General features: G+C 52.1%; 1 protein-coding gene and 1 long non-coding RNA gene across 3 annotated transcripts in view; one reads left to right on the top strand and one right to left on the bottom strand.

Annotated features, from left to right (window-relative positions):
• The window catches only part of SERTAD2 (SERTA domain containing 2), a 78,925-nt gene extending 69,520 nt beyond the window's left edge, over window positions 1–9,405 (top strand). For both annotated transcript variants that reach the window (XM_068675611.1, XM_068675610.1), the window contains exon 2: window positions 4,111–9,405. In XM_068675611.1, the coding sequence (XP_068531712.1) occupies window positions 4,115–5,065 (951 nt within the window). In that variant the 5' untranslated portion in view covers window positions 4,111–4,114 and the 3' untranslated portion in view covers window positions 5,066–9,405. The remainder of the gene's footprint in view (window positions 1–4,110) is intronic.
• Window positions 5,097–13,153, bottom strand: LOC137853351 (uncharacterized). Its single transcript, XR_011094409.1, has 2 exons — window positions 10,776–13,153; window positions 5,097–7,775 (listed from the first exon to the last, which is right to left on the bottom strand). It is a non-coding gene; the product is annotated as an uncharacterized lncRNA (long non-coding RNA).
• Window positions 13,154–18,365: the final 5,212 nt, after the last annotated feature.

The following is an 18,365-nucleotide window of genomic DNA, read 5'->3' as shown; positions in this document are numbered from 1 at the left end:
CACTCTCACGCTAGGCACATGCCTCTCCCTCCCCTCTGCAGAGCGAAGGACTCGTCGCTGAGTAGGCTCAGACCCAGCCAGGCATTGCACAAGCTTTTTGTGTGTAATCGATTATGGTTGACTCCAGAGCACCACCCGCTCCGGGCTGATTATCTCTTCTGCTCAGCCCCAACTGCATTTATTTTTTTTTCCCCAGCTCCGGCTGAAGAGCATGCAGCACCAATAAAAGGAGGCTAAATGACATGCAAATGAAAAAAATATATATTACTTTTGTTTTTCAATTAAGAGAAGCCAACTCCCAAACAATGCTAGCATTTCTCTGGCGCTGAGGCGCGTGCAATCACCCTAAATGGGCAAAAAAGCAAGCTGAAGCCTTCTCAACAACAATGCTTCAGCTTTTGGGTCCGGGTCTTCCAGCTTTGGAGCCAACGGGTGGGGAATAGCGGGGGAAATCTCCGCGTAACTCCCCACCCCCCCCTTTGCCCGGATAAATTCAGTTTTTCCACAGCCTTCCTTCAACTCTCTAATCCCACGTACCTAAGTAACGCTGAAAACTAACTTGCATACCAAACCCCTGCAACACCCCTTATTAAAACAACAACAACAAAGCGACATCCCGTCCCGACTCCAGCGCCTGGACGCAGAATGACAGCTGCTGGCAGCCCGCTGGAAGCGCGGCAGAGCCTCGTCTGGCCGGGATCACCTCTCGGCCAAAACAGACGCACGAAAACCCCGCCGTGGGCACGACCCCTCGGGCTGCTTCCCGTCTGTTTCGGAGGGTGCGAGCAGATCGCATCCCCTGCTAAGCTTTGCCCCACCAGATCTGGAAGATTGGCGTCTCCATCTTTGAGATGTTCGAGCTTGCAGTTTGGCCTCGTGCTGTTCGCTACCTTGAGACGTGCAAAGCTGATCTCGCTAATGTAGGCGTGAAGCTGCTGGTTGGAGGAGATGGTGTGAAGGGTACAGAACAGGCAGGCAGCCTTGTCTTCAGCCGTGGCGGTCAGAAACAACACGTTTGGTTTAGGGAGATGCCGAGGAAGGCTTGCAGGCACGTGTGCTTTTACCCTCTGTATCAGCTGGTCCTAAAAGATGCCGCCTCCTGGCTTAGAACGAGTGAGGTGATTTATGGAAACTGGAGGAAAATGTTTTTACAGTTCCCGTTTGCATATCAGAGGAGAAGGAGATAAAATAAAACTCTGCAAAGCTGGGAGTCTTGCGGTGTTGATTCCAGCTCCCTGTTTGGGGAGCAGCTTAGGCTGCAGCCCTGCTTTGTGGCTTTAACAGTTAAATGCTTTCAGAGAGCATTTCTGGGGAAAAGAAAACTGAAAGCTGCGCTGAGAAGCTCAGAGGAGAAATTGTGATGAGTTTCCTGATCTGTTTTGTCCTTTAAAAGGACCGGCTCTGAACCGAGCTGCATGAAGATCGAGTGAGATGTGAAAGCTTGACAGTCATACCTACAGGAAACCTTGAATCATTTCTGTGCTTCCTGGAAAACGACGCAGCCAGCTTATCATGGTGCTTACTAACGATGATCCCATAGCTCTTACTGCCCAGCCTAGAAAATGTCCAGCTACCAGCACCTCGATCTCGGATGCAGATGAGAGGAACCAGCCCAATCGGGTTCATTAGAAACCCGTGCCGACGTCCCCTGACAATAATAATTAATAACCAAGCGCGGGGAGCTGAGCACAGCCACCCCAGCGGTGTTGCCTTTATCACGGGGAGAAAGGTTGGCTTTGTGCGGCCAGTATTTTTCTACATTCCTCGCAGAGCCTGACAAACTTCAAAACTCTCCTAGTCCCCGAGCCATTTACAAATTTCTGCTTTAAATAGAGCACTGCGGAAGGAGCGCTGGTATGTCTTTAGGACAGAGTCTGTCTTTTTTCAGGGGGAGGAGAGAGTCGGAAGGGGCGGAAAGCTGCTCGCTCTCCTCCTAACCCACAGCTTCTTTAGCATGCGCTGAACTCAGGTAGGATTTTCGATTCCTGCTGGCCTCGAGCTCCCCTTCTCGCTGTCGGTGCTCAAAGTCGAAGGAAATGCCTGTCGGTCTTCAACATTTAGCCCCACCAGCACCCTGAACCCACGTGCGCGGCTCTGGAGTAGCCCATGGAAGCGACACCAGGGAGCAGAGAAAAACCAGAGCTCGGCGGCAGTGCGAAATTTCAGAGGTTTTGCTCACCCGAGATTCCAGGCGCGGGGATCGCTGGGAGCTGGCCAAGGCGCTTGGATCGCAGCCTGCCCGTTCCTCAGCTCCTCTTAGCTCCCTCCCTCCCCCCCCCCGCCTTTCTTTTTTTAATTGCATAATATGCTAGAAAATGATCTGGATTTGGGACTTATTTTTAACCAGAAAAGGCTCACTTCACCCAATCTGATTTGGGATTTAACATCCAGCAAATGCCTTCTGAACCTCATTGCTTTTTTTTTTTCTTTTTTCTTTTTTTTCTTTTATCAAAACCCCGACGACATCGTGAGGGCTCTTTGCTTCTGAATGTTTCGCAGGCGTTCCTGGGGGCATTTGCACGCCCTGAGTCTGTCTGCCACCAGCGTCCAGCCATCGGATTGTCTGGGACCTGCCTGGCACAGTCCTTTCGCAGGCAGGGATCCCATGCAGGGAGCTGGGGACTGGACTCAAATAAGGAAGGAGAGTTTTGCCTCCTGCACCATAGCCAGGAGCCAGCTGCGTACGGGAGAAGTCATTTGGGGTTAAAAATGGGTTTCTACTTACATTTCTTGCAACTTCATTCCATGCAGGTCGTGAGGGAGAGAGCTGGAGGGAACTTGCTGTCCTGTAAGCCTCCAAGGAGGTGCTGGCGTGGGCACCACGCTTGCTGACCCCGCAGCCGCTGGTATTTTGGCAAACCCAGCCCTGGCTGCTCCCCAAAGATAGATGGGGGCACAGGGCAGAGGGCTCCTGGCCCTCCAGCCCTCCCTGCTCAAGGCACAACGTGAGGTGTTGTGCCCGTGGCAGCACGGCGGTGCCTTTGTTCCTTTGCGTCTGGGGGGAGCTTTAGGTGACAAAAATAACGGGGACAAAACGAGGCTGGGGCTGGGCTGCGTAGAGGAGCCTTTGCAGGCTTTTCTCGGCGCTCTGAAACATCCTGGAAGAGACGGCAGCGAGGATTGAAGTGCCCTACTTACCGCTAGCTCAGCGATGACTTGCGATGCTGGGGAGATGTGGTAAAATTGCCTTGGTTACCTTCAAAATCTGCTCTCTGACCAGGAGACAAGCGCATGCACTTATGCTGATTTTTGTTCTCTTAAAAAGCCCTGCGGCGTTCTTTTGTTCTCAGCAAGCCTCAAAGGAAACTTGACATGGAGGTAGTCCTGGGCGAGGAGCGCGGTCTGGTTCGGGTGAAGCAGAGACGAATGGGTCATCCAGAGCCCTGTGCGTGGCGAGGGAGCTGCCTCGCACGCCGAAAGCCTTGCCAGAGGTGGCAGAGGCTGCTGGTGCTGCAGGCAGGTGGTGCCCGCCTGGGGACAGCCTTTAAGGCTCTCTGGTGGCCCTGTCCCCAAAAGCGTCCCCAAAGCCAGGGCCCGTCGCTAGCGGGAGTCGAGCCCCCCCGCTGCGGCAGCAGAATGTCCTGCAGAGAATTATCCTGGCCATCAGGCTAAATGACCTGGCGGGGCTTCTTTGTCTGTAATTCATCTAATTCTGAGATGAGACGAGTGTAAGAACTGCATTTCCTGCTCCAGTAGTTCAGTCCATATGCAATCATTTAAATAAACCCACCAGGTCAGGGCCGCGCTGACACTCCAGGCTTCGCCGTGAAGGTTTCTGTCGGTACAGGATTGCTGAGCCTCGCTCCCCTTCCCTCCGTAAACGTGCTTTCAAATAAAAAAGGGAAATCTGTTGTAAGAACCTTGGCGTGCTAGGTTTGTATTCCCAGCCCCGGCACTGCATTGGCCAGGAAGCTCAGAATTTGAGAGCTTTACGCAGGATCTGGAGCTTGTCCATCGGTGCGGATAGGAGGGGCCGTACGCTCAGCACGTGCCCGAGGGAAATGTGCTGTGGGGTAAGCGAGGAGGGGATGGGGTGGCCAGGGAGGGGGCTGGGGGAGCAAAGAGCTTTGAGCTTTGCTGGCTTCATCGGTGCCTTCTGCTTCCTTGCAGATATATGTTGGGGAAAGGAGGAAAGCGGAAGTTTGACGAGCATGAAGATGGGTTGGAAGGCAAAGTGGTGTCTCCTACTGACGGTCCCTCTAAGGTGTCTTACACCTTACAGCGTCAGACTATCTTCAACATTTCCCTTATGAAACTTTATAACCACAGGCCATTAACCGAGCCGAGCTTGCAAAAGACAGTTTTAATTAACAACATGTTGAGGCGAATCCAGGAAGAACTCAAACAAGAAGGCAGCTTGAGGCCCGTGTTTGTGACGGCTTCGCAGCCCACCGACCCTCTCAGCGACAACTTCCGCGAGGCCCAGCCGGCGTTCAGCCATCTCGCCTCCCAGCCCCTGCTCCCCACTGACTTCGTAAGCACTACGCCCCTGGAGTCTTGCCTCACCCCGGCCTCGTTGCTCGAGGACGACACTTTTTGCACTTCCCCGGCTGTCCAGCACGATGGTCCGACGAAACTACCACCTCCTGCTCTCCAACCAGTCAAGGACAGCTTCTCCTCAGCCTTGGACGAAATCGAGGAGCTTTGTCCCGCACCTACCTCCGCAGAGGCAGTAGCAGTAGCAGCCGACGCAGCTGCCGCCGACTCCAAAGCCCACCCCAGCGAGTCCAGCGCGCAAAAGCCCGAGGGCGTCGCGGAGAGCAGAGCGGCCGAATCCAAACTCATGGACTCGCTGCCCGGCAACTTCGAGATCACGACTTCCACAGGTTTCCTCACAGACTTGACCCTGGATGACATTCTGTTCGCTGACATTGACACGTCCATGTATGATTTTGACCCCTGCACGTCTGCCACGGGGGCTGCCTCCAAAATGGCTCCCGTCTCAGCAGATGAGCTCCTAAAAACGCTCGCGCCATACAGCAGTCAGCCAGTAACTCCAAATCAGCCTTTCAAAATGGACCTCACAGAACTGGATCACATCATGGAGGTGCTTGTTGGGTCTTAAAATATAGAAATATAGCAACTCTCTCTCTCTCTTCTTCTTCTTTTTTTTTTTTTTTTTAATTTTATTTTAATTTTAAGTACCAGTATATACACTTGGTAGTATTTCCATAGTCCCTCCCGCCCCCGATTCACAGCACTGTGCATGCGTCCTTGCTTGCCTTTTTTGAAAAGAAAAGGATCACACTAGTTTTTGCTTCAAGCAGAGTTGGAGTGCCTTCATCCATGTATGACCACTTCTAATGTATTTTTTTTAAAGTGGTTCCTCAAGGAAGACCGAATATCCTGGTATACGAAAGAATATGTATTGTAGACAATGTTATGTTATTACAAAAAAAAAAAAAAATTGTAAAAGCTAAGCACAAGGATTATGTTTGGGAAAGCTGTAAATTGCATGTGCATATTTGTCTATTTTTTCTATAAGTTTTATTGCAAGAGGTAAAAAAATTTATTATTTAGATAATCTCAATACCATTTTAGCCCTGTATAGGTTGACTTAGCAATTCAGCCTTTTGGAGGCATTAACCTGCTCCTCTTTAAGTGTTGCATTTACATGGCTGTTTAGAAACTGCTGCCCAAATTTATTTTATATTTTTGTACAGATTCTGCAGTTTATGATATTGTTTTTTCTAAAAACAAATGCTGTTTATACACACAAAAAATAGCTATTTTGATAGGATTTGCTCACATAGTTCCTGCATAATTCAGATGTACAAGAACCACTTGTACTTTTATACAGAGTTGTAATGTTTTATATGTGTATGGTGCAAAGAGAAAATTGGATCAAATAAGCCTGCAGTTGGTTTCCCTGAATGCAAACAAACAAACAAACAAACAAAAACAAAAAAAAGTGCTTTAAGAAAGGGCTGGGAGCTGCTCCTGTGGGAGTTTCACAAGTGTTTGCTCCCTGCTGTACCCACTGCGCACTACTGTGATTCCCGAAACTCAGAGCCATGTCCTTCTCCAACACGTACGCGAAGCAGCCGGCAGGAAGCAGTTGTGGAACTCCAGCCCGGAGGAGCTGAACGCGGTGGCAGCCCCGGGAGCAATTTCGAGGGGGCCCACGCCTGCTGCTCGCCAGGAGCAGCCCTCCCGCGGCCACCGTCCTGACCGGCGGGCAGAAGACCGGCGTCGCCGCGTCCCCGCGCCCTTTCTTGGAGCATTTCTCCTCCCCTCGCCCCACCTCACTGTGCTAAGTGCTGAAAAAGGCAACTTCAGTATTACTGCAGTGAAGCTCATCTCTTACCTGCACTGGATGGACTTGCTTTAATATCCATTGCTGTCGAAACTGGAGCCAGTCGCGTTACATCACTTGGCATCTCGTATAGGGTTGGTTTCTTGTATCAACTGCGTTACCTGCTTTACACTTTATAGACCTGTTTTACAACGAATATACAGACACAGCTTTCTATGCATGGTCCCCTTCCCCGTAACACCCGAGAAGTCTTCTCATTACTGCACCAATAGCATTTTTTAAGTTCCTTGTGGTGTACATTTAATTTAAAAACAAAACGTTTGCAATGTATCATGCCTATTGCTGAAGTTGCTATGGCATTTTAGTTTTTCAATGGTACTTTAGCTGTTGAGCGCCGGTTACAACCTATATTGTTGACATGCCTATGGCTTCTTTAGGAATAACTTTTATATTTATTTAAGAAATTTTAAATTATGTTTTACGTCATTTGGCAATATTCAGTCAATTCTGCTCCCTTCTTGTCATGGATGAAATTGGGTCTTGTCTGCCTCGGAAGGAGGCAGCTTTTTATAAATTGGCACTTTAAAACAGGCCATATATATTTATTAGTGTATAGATAGGTAGATATGACATAGATATGCACACAGACAGAGTATAAAAGCAAACGCATTTTGCAATGAAGGAACTCCTAATTGGAACGAAACGCGCCGCGTACAATTACGAAACGCTTCTGGAGCCCGGCTCCTCCGCCAGGGTGAGCGTGGGGCTGGGGGACACCAGGGCTGGGGGTGGGTTTGCTTTCTTTTCCAAGCCAAACTCAGCGATGCTGATGGCGCTGCAGTCATTTCCTTACACGGGCTAAAAAAAATAAGTTATCCCTTCCAACAGAAACCCCTCAGACTGAGCACAGCTCAGGGCCCAGGGCTGGGGATCCCCCCCACCCCGCACGTGGTGGCCTGTAGGGAAGCAGCCCCACCGGGTTCTGCACCGCTTCTAACTGGAGAAACTGGGAAAACATCGGCCGTGCGGCACGGGGTCTGCTTGCACAAACCCGCAGGCGATTTCACACGGTAACTTGGTCAGCGCTTGCATTGCCATGGTTAGACACCGATAGCTGGAGCTGCCCTTTTTATTTTTGTATTTTTTGGAGGGGAGGGTTATTTATGCAGTCAAACAACTACCGCATGTTAGGCAAAAGTCCACGTAAATGCCATTTCTGGAGCCACGCTTCGACAGAGGTGGCTGGGTGCAGGTGGTGTAGCCGCAGGAGGGACGAGGCGAGCTCTTAAGTCCATTTCCCACTCAGAAGACGTCTGTGTGCCCTTGGTGCTGAAGCACAGGCCCTGCCACAGGGGCCTGGCGGCGATCTGCTGGGACACCAGCAGCTGACACGGGGCTAGGGAGAGGCTCTGGTCCTGCTGGCAGCCACGAAAAGCCACAGAGGGACGGAGGGGAGGGCTCAGCGGTGCCGCTCGCCCCAGGGTCCTCACCGCAGCCACGCACGGGGCTTCTCCGAGACCTACACCAGGGATGGATTTCGACATTAATGTGCAATGAAGTGACAAGATGGGAGCAGAATAAAAGAGCTTTGGATTTGAAGTGATTTTTTTTTTTGTTTTTCATAAATTATTTATTCTTTTTTTTTTTTTCCTTCTGTAAATATATTTATTTTATTGTGAAGCTAACAACATCTGGATTGTAACATGTACAGAATGTATGGTAGGAATGTATTCTCTTGTAGGAATGTAAATCTGTATGAAAAAGGGTATGGGAGCCAGATTCAGAGAAAATGAATTGCGTTCCAGTCAGGATATGCATGGTTCACATGACATTTTTTTCCCCCCCACCACCGCTCTTTTTCTAATATGGGTCTGGTTGTTTGAAATATGCAAAAGGGGTCGGGGTGGGGGACAGTTTTATGTTCAAAACCAGTCCCGGCCAGCCTCCTACCCTGTCAGCCTCTCGGTCTGCGAGGGGAGCCAGCAGCGAGCGCAGTCACCTCCAGCCTGCTGGTCCGGAGACATTCACAGGGGTTCAGCACCTCCCCGCTGGGTGACGGCGGCTGCGGGACCTTCCCTCCAGCCCCAGGAGACGCAGCCGAGCCTCTTGCCTTGAGGTAAGGACAGCGAAGGCAGTAGGCCGAGCCCAGCTGCCCGCAGTGCTGCGCCCCAGCCAGCCCGTCCTGGCGGACTGGTCCCAGTTCAGGGCTCCAGCAGCACCGGTCCCCAGCCAGCCCCCGTGGGACGGGGCAAGAAACTGCGGCTGAGCAGCGTAAAAGCATCAACCCGGCACCTTCCTTGCAGCCACCGAGAGAAGACCGTGAAGCCACTGGCTGAAGCAATCACTGTAAGAATAAATTTGGACTTTGCGAGAGGTAACGTGTGTTTTTTTTTTTTTTTTTTTTTTCCCCTCCCCTCACTGCTGCGTGGTTATAGCCTGGATTGTTTCAAACCAATGTTATGAATCCAAAGTTTACACTTTTATCACAATTAAATTGAGTAAATTGTAATGGGTCCTGTCTGACAAACGGTTTAATCGACTCCGGCGTATTGTGAACTTTGCGTTGTTGTTACAGGGTTTATTTGGTTGTTTTGTTTTTCCCCCACCCCTCAGGTTTCAATATCCTGCTTCTGTGCAAGTTGCTTTCAGTGCTTCTATTAATTAACGAGACTGAACATTTTTCAAGAAATTAGTTCTTTTTAAGCACTTTTTCTTTTCCTGAAAATAAGCCTAATGCAAGTTCTGGAACCTCTTTAAAAATACAAATTGCAGACAAAAATCCCAACCTCAACTCCGATCTAGTTCTGAGCGTAATCCATACTAGCGCCTGTAAAGGCCGAGATTCCGGAAAAGGTGTAAATAGTGTGACATGTTCAGTGCATGGTTGTTTGAACAGGGCTTGTTATTGTCAAAAAAAGAAAAAAAAAAAAGAAAAAAAAAAGAAAAAAGGCTGTATTTCCCCTTCCCCCTCCCACAGACCTTAGAGCTGTGCCTTTTCTATGCAATATTACAGACATATACATCTGAAACCAGATTACTGTATTCACATGTAGGTATGGGCTGTAATCAAAACCAATTGGACAAATGTACATGGAAATGAGCAGTCTTACTTTTGTAGTTTTATATTATACAATAAACGATTAAAATAAGTTCTGGCTTCTTTCTTTCCCTCTGCGGACAGGGCAGGGCGTGGGGGAGAGGGGAGGTGATGGGAACACGGGTGGGACCGGCCCCGTGCCCTCTTTCAGGACTGGACAAAAGTCACCGTGTGTGACTGTGCAGCGAGGGAGCAGGGCCGGGACCCTTTTAGTGCACGGAACGCACTTCTGTTCAGAGCATTAAACCCCATCAGGAAGCATCCAATACCTTCGTGCAGTGCTTCTTCACCAGCGGTGCCCTCTTCCCCCCGCAGGTGCTGGTGTTTGGTTCCAGGGGCAGCAGCAGCAGCGGCAGCGGGGAGGCCTGGCCCTGGCTTTGGCTCAGGCGTTTTGAGGCCAGGAGGCAGCGAGCGCAGCCCAGGAGCAGGGTTGGGGCTGGCCCCAGGGCGCAGCGAGTGAGTCACCCCCCACCCGCCCCCGCTGCACGCACCGCGTGGCCTCCACCACCCACGGGAAACGTCGCTGCTCCATTTTGGACAGCACAGAGAACCAAAACCAGACAGAAAAGCAGCCGAGTTTCCCCCGGCCCGACGTGCCGCGCGTAGCGGCTCCACTGCAGCGAGCTGGCTCGCGTTACCGGGGCGGCCGCCAGCAGCAGCAGCACGGGGCGCACGCAGCCACCGCGCTGCGCACCAGCTGCTGCTCGGGGACAAATGGCTGCGGGGACACAGAGCACGTGAAGCGCACAGAAAGGAGAAGTGTAGGAATTAAAGTCAGCCCGGGGATTGAATTTCTGCCTGCTCAGCAAGCACTGCGCTCGAAGGGGTGAAACACGCCCGAGGCAGAGCGAGGAGATGCCTCCGGCACAAAACACCAGGGCTGCGTGCAGCCCCCCCCTTACCCCTTCCTTACCGAGTGGTTTCCCACCTGCCCTACAGAACTCCCCGCAGGAGAAAGCAGGACCGGGGTTTGGCACACAGACACACGGTGGCTGCTGGCCGCATTCAGGTCCTTTCACCCACGTGCCTGAGCCTCAGGAGCCGGGTTTCCAGGCGGAGGACCCACCACGGCGGCTCCTCATAGGCCTGTGCTGTGTTTGAACCTCCAAAAGCGATGGCCTGGAGCTGCTCGGTAACTCCGTGAGCCCACGCAGATCCCTGATGGCAGCAATGAGCCCCTCTCTGGGCCCAAATAACTGGAAGATCAGAGAGCTGCAGCCAGGCTCCCACGAGCCTCGCCCAAGTAGGCACCACAGGGGGCAGAAACGCCTTCAGCAGTGCGGCACCAGGAGGACCCCGTGTCCCTGCAGGCTCCTGGGGGTTGCACCAGGAGGGAGACCGCTCCTGCCTCTAACCCCGGGCCTGGAGGGAAGCGTGTGCTGCCCTGCGGCACAGCCTGGACCACGCGCAGCTCGTACTCACCAGAGAAACCACAGATGGGAAAAGACACCGGGGAAAAACCCTCAGCCATGGGCAGCGCTTTGGAGAGCTCCTCTGCCTCCATCGCTGGTGGTTGCGGGCTCCTCGCCACCTCGTCCTCGTGCGCATCGTCTGCCTCCTCTCCAGGCAGCTCCCTCCTTCCCTGCTCCTCTCCCTTTTTCAAGAAACTGCCTTGGCAACTGGCAGCAGGAGCATGGGTTTTCCCCCCTGCTCCAAATAACAGCGTGGCTGGGGAGGGGAAAGACCGGTGCGACCTCCAGGCTGTGGTCACAGAGGGCTGGGCACAGCGGCCACTTCCAAACCACGTCCTCGGGGACTGGCGCTGGGGTACGCCGGGTGCTCAGGGTCACAGGCAGCGAGGATTTCTTCCCTCGCCCCAGCACTCACATGGCCCCAAAACCCCGCCGATTCCTCCCCAGACACCTCCAGTCTGCAGCTTCTGCCAGGGGAAGGCGCATCACGAATTGCGGCAGAAAGAACAGCTTCCAGATCGCCCCTTTCTGCGAGGTTTTCCTTCCATTCTCCCCTGCCACCACGGTCCTGCTCTGTCCACCTCAGGCTGCTCTCCCCTGACCATTTCCCCCCTGGTGTTTCCTCTCCCCCCACACTCCCCGGGCTGCCTCCCCTCCCCGTGCTCCTCCCCTCGCTTCTCTCCGCTCGGCAGCTTGGCCATCAGCCGCCGCTGCCTTCACCTCTCCCTTGCCGGCGTGAGCGGGGATGGGATGGATTTTGTGCCGGAGCCAAGCCCTGCATTTATTAGGGGAGGAAAAATAATCAATGCCACGACACCCTAGAAGTTCGCTGGAGGACAATGCCCGTTCCCAGGCGGCCGTTTTTAAGCACAGCCCTCGGCGGGGCTGGGAGCGAGGCAGGAGGAGGCTGCTGGAGGCTGCCAGGGCTCGCTGGGGAGGGCGGTGGCATCAGCCCACACGAGGAGGCTGCTTCTGCTGTGCACGCAGGAGAACATCTTCCTTTCCCCCGGGCAAAGCAGGGCACGAACTCCTGCGAAGGAGGCTGCAAGGACACGGCTTGGGGCTGTGCCAGGGCTTGGGGGAGGTCAGGGGAGCCGAGCTGCCAGGCCTCAGCCTTTACGGGGTGAAAGCAAGAGCAGGGTTTGGACCCAGATCCACGTCCCCAGAGATGCACACAGATGGAAGCAGCAATTCCCTGCAAACACACAGCAGCCCTGAGATAACCCAGCTCTGGCAGCAAGGCTTGGTACCAACCACGGAGCTTCCATCCAGGGAGATGTGGGCGTTAGCACCCCAGCTCCAGGACCTCAAACCCCTTCTGGGGTTACCTCCACAACCAGGAGCTGCTCTCCTGCACCCCGAGGCTTTCAAACCATGCGAAGATGAAGCCCGTGGTACAGCGCCACCACACCTTGCAGAGAAAAAGGGAAGCACCGGGGCAGGGAGGCAGGGGATGAGCGGAGTCTGCTCTTTTGGACATCTCAGATGCGAGCAACAGCTCTGGCAGGAGGTGAAAAAAATCACCAGCTGCTGACAGACTCTGCGGGAACAAAGCAGAGGCCAGAGCACGTCCAGTGAATCACCTGCTGGGGGTTGGTTCGACCAGTTTCAAGTCCCACACCCAAGAGTAGAGCCACCCCAGGACTGTGTAATCCCAGGCACAGGGGTGGGGGAGAAAGGGAGAGAAACGTGCCAGGCAGGAGGGACGGCTCTCTGGCGTGGCCCTGGGGATGAGCTCGGAGAGGCAGCAAGTCCCAGCTCGCTGCCAGGATCTTATTCCTGCCTCCCCTCCCACGCCCCGTGCTCCCGCTGCGACCTCCCTGCCGGCGCAGCCGCCCAGCAGCTGCTGCCTCCAGGCAGGAGCTGGCACCCACGGACCCGAGGGAGCCTCAAAAACAGGTCCCTGCAGGGCGTGAAGGCACCGGGGGTGAAGGGACAGAGAGCAGGGGAGGAGGAGGGCACAAGGGGAGCAGGACTTGCTGAACTGATGTGTCCTTGGAGAGGAAAAACCGACCTGTCTACAGCCTGCGGGCTGCTCCACAGGGGTAGCGACTCTGCGTGGCTCTGACTCTACACACCTCGACCTAAGCCAGGGTCAGTGCTCCAACGGCAGGGATAAAAAAATACGAACAGTAAGGAGAAATGTCCCTCTGCAGCCAGGGTGAACCCAGAGACATCCTGGTTGCTGCTCGCATGCAGCAAGGGTTTGTCATTGCAGCTGGGCATGGAAACGCACCCCGGTGCGCACCGGGTGGGACAGCGGTATGGAGGGAAAGCCTCAGGAGTATTTAGCACCCTGAGCTCGTTTTGTGGGACTTGTTGTGCTGCTCTAAACGCTGAAGGCCTTCCCCCGAGGTGCAGAAAGACTGAAGCTGATGAACAGCAGCAACCAACCTTTTGGTGCAACTCCCTCCTCTCCAGGGCTCGCAGACTGTGCCAGGCACAATTTTGGTTCCTGGGTGTCTCTGTTGTGCAGGAACTGCTCTAAGGTTGTGTTTTTTCCCCCCTGTCAGCTTCAGTAAAAGCAGTTCATCTGGCCTGGTCCTTCCAGAACGCCCTGTGCCACCTGCAGACATCTTTCTACACGAGGAAAACGCGCCCTGCCGAAAAGGGTGAAAACAATCTGTTTCAATAGCTTCACGTTATATACAATTTATCGCCCGGAGTAACCATAGGAAAAGCACATTTTCAAGTGTGGTTTCTGACTGTGGTTAACCCTGAAATTGAGGACTTTATCTATTCTTGATTGTTATGCCAATCTTTCGAAACACAGCTGAGCTGCGACCCGCTCCGTCCACGCAGCTCCTGACGCGCCGCCTTTTCCTAGCGCACCGGCGTCCCCAAAGAGCTTCTGGTGTGCCTTCTGCAAACACGGGTCCTGCAGGGCAGCCAGCAGAGCTAATACCTGCCACGCAACGAGAAGAGAAAGTTAGAAACACGTTTCCTAAAGCGCTGCCTCCTCCTTCACCCACGGGAGAAAAACCAGGCGCTTACTGAGGGTTTCCCATCTCACGCAACCCTCAGAGCTCAATAATTCCCCCACATCCAAAGGGGGGCCTCAGCGGCAGCTGCGCTCCGTAAACAGTCACCGGGGTGCTCCGAGGTTGCTGTTGGTACATGGTATAGAAAGCTGGGCGAATAACTGATTTTTCGGTTCGCTGGCGATTCTGAAAAAAAGTTAGGGGGAGAAAAAAAAAAAATAATTCATTTAGGGTTGGCTGAAACAAACGGTTCGCTTTGACTTCAGCCCTTGACAAAAAGTTTGCTCAGATCACTCAGAATGAAGAATTGCTTCAAAGGGAAAAAGCTCAAAGCCTCTCGTTTTGAAAATGCTGAAAGAAAATGTATTTTTTTGTCTCTTCTCTCCAGAAGAAAAGCTTGGCAAATCAAAACAATTCATAAAATGTTTTAGTTTTGCCAAAATTTGCCTTTTTCTTTTTTTTACTAGAAAAACGCCAGACGAAGATTTCACCCAGCTCCAGTCCAACCAATTTACACCTATAATAACTTAAACAGAGACATCAGTAATTCTGATGAAAGGCGGGCTTCAAAAAAAAGAAAAATAAAATAAAATGTCACAGCCACTGCACAAATGTCCCGAAACTGAAACCCAGAAGAAGAAAGCAAGCTAAAAACCGCTAAGCTTTTCTTGGCTTGGCAGGGGAATCTTATTAAGCCTCTGAATCGTATAGCCACAGATTTGGGACGTTGTAAAAGTTAAATTAGTCTTACTTCTTATTAGCAAGGCACGAAGGGAACCAGGAGATTATGATGCAGCAGCTGCCTTTCTGAGCCAACTTTTCAGCCCTTCAGTGGGGACATGGGCTGGGACGGGGAGCGGTGCTCTTCGTTTGGGCCCAGGGCAATAGATTGGATTTACCCACAGCTTTGTTCTTGCTCCGTGTTTTCATTCAAAATACGATCGCTCTGCATGCCAGGGAGAGCAAGGCCACGCGCTTTTCGAGCCGCTGGACTTGTAAATGAACCCAGGCTTCAGCACAGCCTGCCTAACTCTCCGCGCCCAGGCGTCCCACCAAACCCCTCAGGACAGGGCAGAGGGCAGGTATTTCAAACCCAATCCAGGTTTGAAAACAGTAAGAAAAAAATAATGTGTTTTTTTTTCTTTTTTTTTTCTTTTTCCTATTTTATAAACACACAAGGATGGGCAGCAGCAGTTTGCTGGGAATCATTTTAACAGCAAAGACTGCTAAGGAAAAATGACGCCATGGCCTCAGCCTGAGGGAAATAAAATGGGAGAGAAGGAGAGAAATCCTTGGAAGAAAAAAAACAAACACCACAGAGGAACTTGGAATATCTCAAATCACCGCTGTGCTGTGAAAACATGCCCTCCAAAGTAATATTTAAGGAGCCAGTTCCTTCATTTATCATGAGAGAATGTGTTCGTCTGAATACTGGAGTCCCTGAACAACACTGCTAGCAATTCTTTTTTCTCTTATTATTTTTAAATAGCACCTTTCATCCCCAAGCAGTTGGCTACCAGCCTACAGAGGCACAGCTGGGCGAGAGGCAGGTGGCGGGGCTGCAGGGCACCTCTGGCCTGTTGGGGAAAATGAGGAGCTTCCAGCAGGGCTGCCAGGGAGAGGAGCTGTCTCCAACCACGCCTCTGAGTCTAAGGCTGCTGCTGCTCTGCATGAAAGGAGCTGGAAATGGAGCTGGAAAGGAGCTGGTGGCAGCCTGTAACTCTGAGCATCCAGGGTGGAAACCCAGGGAGCTCTGAGGGGAAGCTCCAGGTCTGGGTAGCCACAGCTACCAGCAGCCTGCCCCTCGGATGGAGGAGCTTTTTTACTTTTTTCCTCCTGGTGGAGGACAAAGGCGTGAGGTTCTGCGCATGCCCCAAAGCACGTCTCAGCACAGGACAGGCCCATCTCCCACGTGCTGCAAAACCCCGAGCAGGGCACATGCGAGATGCCTTCGTACCAGACTCTGACACCAAGCTACGAGCACCTGGAACCTCGCAGAGCCCCAGCGGTGCTAATCATAGATACTGCTCTCTGTGCCCATCATTTGTGTCTGCCTATAATCGTATATAACTATATCTGATCATTATAAAAAAAAAAAAAAATCAGCTCCTCACAAAGTCTAGACAGGGAAAAGGGTCTGGGAAGCATAAATTATACCAACAAAAGCAAATGCAAAAGCCCCATTTAGACACTGAGGTTGAAGTGCTCAGCTAGAAAAGCCAGTCTTGAATTTATCAGCCTCTCCTTGGCGCTGCCCTGAAGAAGCAGGAAACAATCACACGGTGGCTGCAGCGTTTCTGTCTTGACCGTGGCATTTCAGACCCGTCTCCTCGCAGGGAAAGGGCAGCTGTAGTCTGTGAGCTGCACTTCTGCAGCTACAAGAGCAGTGTCTTTTCCTCCCCGCTCTCTAGTTAATCAGGATTTCCCACGTGTGAGTTTGTTTGACAGGAGAAAAGGCCTACCTCTGCCTTGCTGTCCTCTCTTCCAACGGCAGCTGTATTTTGGGGAGCCTACAGGGCAGTGGGGTCTTCGGGGCTCTGTCAGGCAGGAGAGCAAAGCACGCTGCACTGAAAGTAGAGCACGAACTCCCTTGTGATCCTGCCAGAGTTCCCTTGTCCGCCTCTACCTGTTTGGGTTGCTGAGAAGAAACCAGAGCCTATTATCAGGCCTGCTTCTTTGTCAGGTGCTTCTTTGATGTAAATTCAACCATGATCAAATATGCTGATCACAGCAAAGAGCCGAGGAGTAACAAACATGCAAGCTGCACGGTGACCTGCAGAGATTAGAGCAGCCGGGGCTGGAGACAAATCGGGAAGATTAAACGCAAACGAGCTAAGAAGCGCCGGGAGAAGTACCCGGGGAGGCAAAAATACGCAGCGCAGACAGAAAATTAGAGAAGAAGGCAGACCAAAGGCTGAGCAGACCCTACTCGTACATAAATCTAAGTCCTCTTCGCCCCCTGGCCCCCGACACTTCAGCTTTACCCTAATGCTTCTGCTCCCAGTCCCTGCTAGGCTCGCTGTAAGGAAACAGAGAGAGAAACCTCTTGGTGTATCTTAGTGCACAACGTTCTGCAGTGACAATTGCAGAACCAAATCAGCAGAGAAAAAAACAGGTTTTCTTTTTTATTTTAAAGAAAAAAACCTTCTGGAAAGCTGGAAATTGGAGTTCCTTGCAATCAGAACTGCCCTGCTAATCTCAGCATCACCACAACTCACCTGTGCAGCCTCCCCCCTGCTTTACAGTGGGGGCACGGGGGCTAAGGAAACGTTTTGGGTTCCTCATGTGCCTGGTGCTGTTCCTACACCCTGCAAATACATCCCTGCCCGCAGCACAGCAGCACTTTGAGAGATTTCTTTGAAATTCAGAGAATTTTGAAGGTGGAGGTATTTAATTTGGGGTGGCAGAGGGGAGCACAACGTTACTTTAGCCTTCACCTATCGCCACTGGTGATGGCATCACCCTGCAAGCTCTCAGATCCGAGCACTGACACTGATTTAGGGACCACTTGCCAGTGTGCCTGGTTACAGATGAGTATTGGACACCCAAATTCACTAGGAAACAACAGAACACCTGAGAGAAGTACTTTTCTACTCACCAACCTTTCTGCAGCTAAATGAGATCTGCTGCCTTGCCAGCAACATATTTATCTTCCACATCCCATGGCTGCAGACAATACTTGCCGTATCCCTCAAAAAAAATGAGATTCTCTGGCAGCAGCACTGGGAAATGTGCACAATTCCTCCTGCAGACATGCTCGGATCCTCCTTGCCACTGCATCCCGCTGCTCTTCCACTGCCACTTGTAAACCCAGGCAGTGACATCGTGTTCACACTGGCAAAACAAGAATAATTTTTTAACCTTTTCTGATCAGAAGCAGCAGAATAAGATGCCAGAGAGGCAGATTTCTGCACGCAAGGCCTATTATTTGCTGATGAGATTTCTGCTGCAATGCTCCCCACTCACGTCTTTGAGATCAAAACACGTTTCAGACATCAGACTGCTCCGAAACAGCTCAACAGCGAGTCCTGACCCATCTCCCCTGGTGCTGGAAGTGCCATCAGGCTGGCGTGAGCCACGCTAAATGGCACCCAGTAGTACCTGGTGATAGAGAGATCTAGTTTAAGCATGCCTCAGTCCAGTTCTGATCTGTTTTATCTGTGGGGAAACACGGTAGCTTAACAGAGCCAACGTCCACACGAAATTTACAGTAAAAAACTATCGGTCCCTCAGCGCAGGGCCAGAGCCATGCAGCACTGCCCATGCAGCTCAAGGCAGCCGTGGTCCTAACAGCACCCGAGGAGATGTTTAGCATCCTGCTCGTCTTCTTAGAACCTGTTCAGCTCTGAAATTTAACCCGAGAAGGGTTAAATTGGAAAACCCAGATCCCCTTCCTACATCCACTCCCATCTTAGGTGGAGGTGGCTTTCACGAAGAGGAGGGAATTCCAGTACACCCACTGCAAAACGTCACTGGTTTCCTGCGAGAGGATAACCTCCCGAGCCAGCAGGCTCCTCCCGTGGGCAGCGTGAATGAAACACTAGGAGAAGGAGCCCGTGCCAGCTGCAGTGGTCCTACAAGCTGGAAAGGCCTGAACTCCCTACCTCTTCGGTCCTGGA

The sequence above is a fragment of the Anas acuta genome, chromosome 3 (genome assembly GCF_963932015.1).
Source record: "Anas acuta chromosome 3, bAnaAcu1.1, whole genome shotgun sequence".
Taxonomy (NCBI): Eukaryota; Metazoa; Chordata; class Aves; order Anseriformes; family Anatidae; genus Anas; species Anas acuta.
Note: the sequence above shows the minus strand (reverse complement) of the source record. Positions and strands in the feature narration are given on the sequence as shown.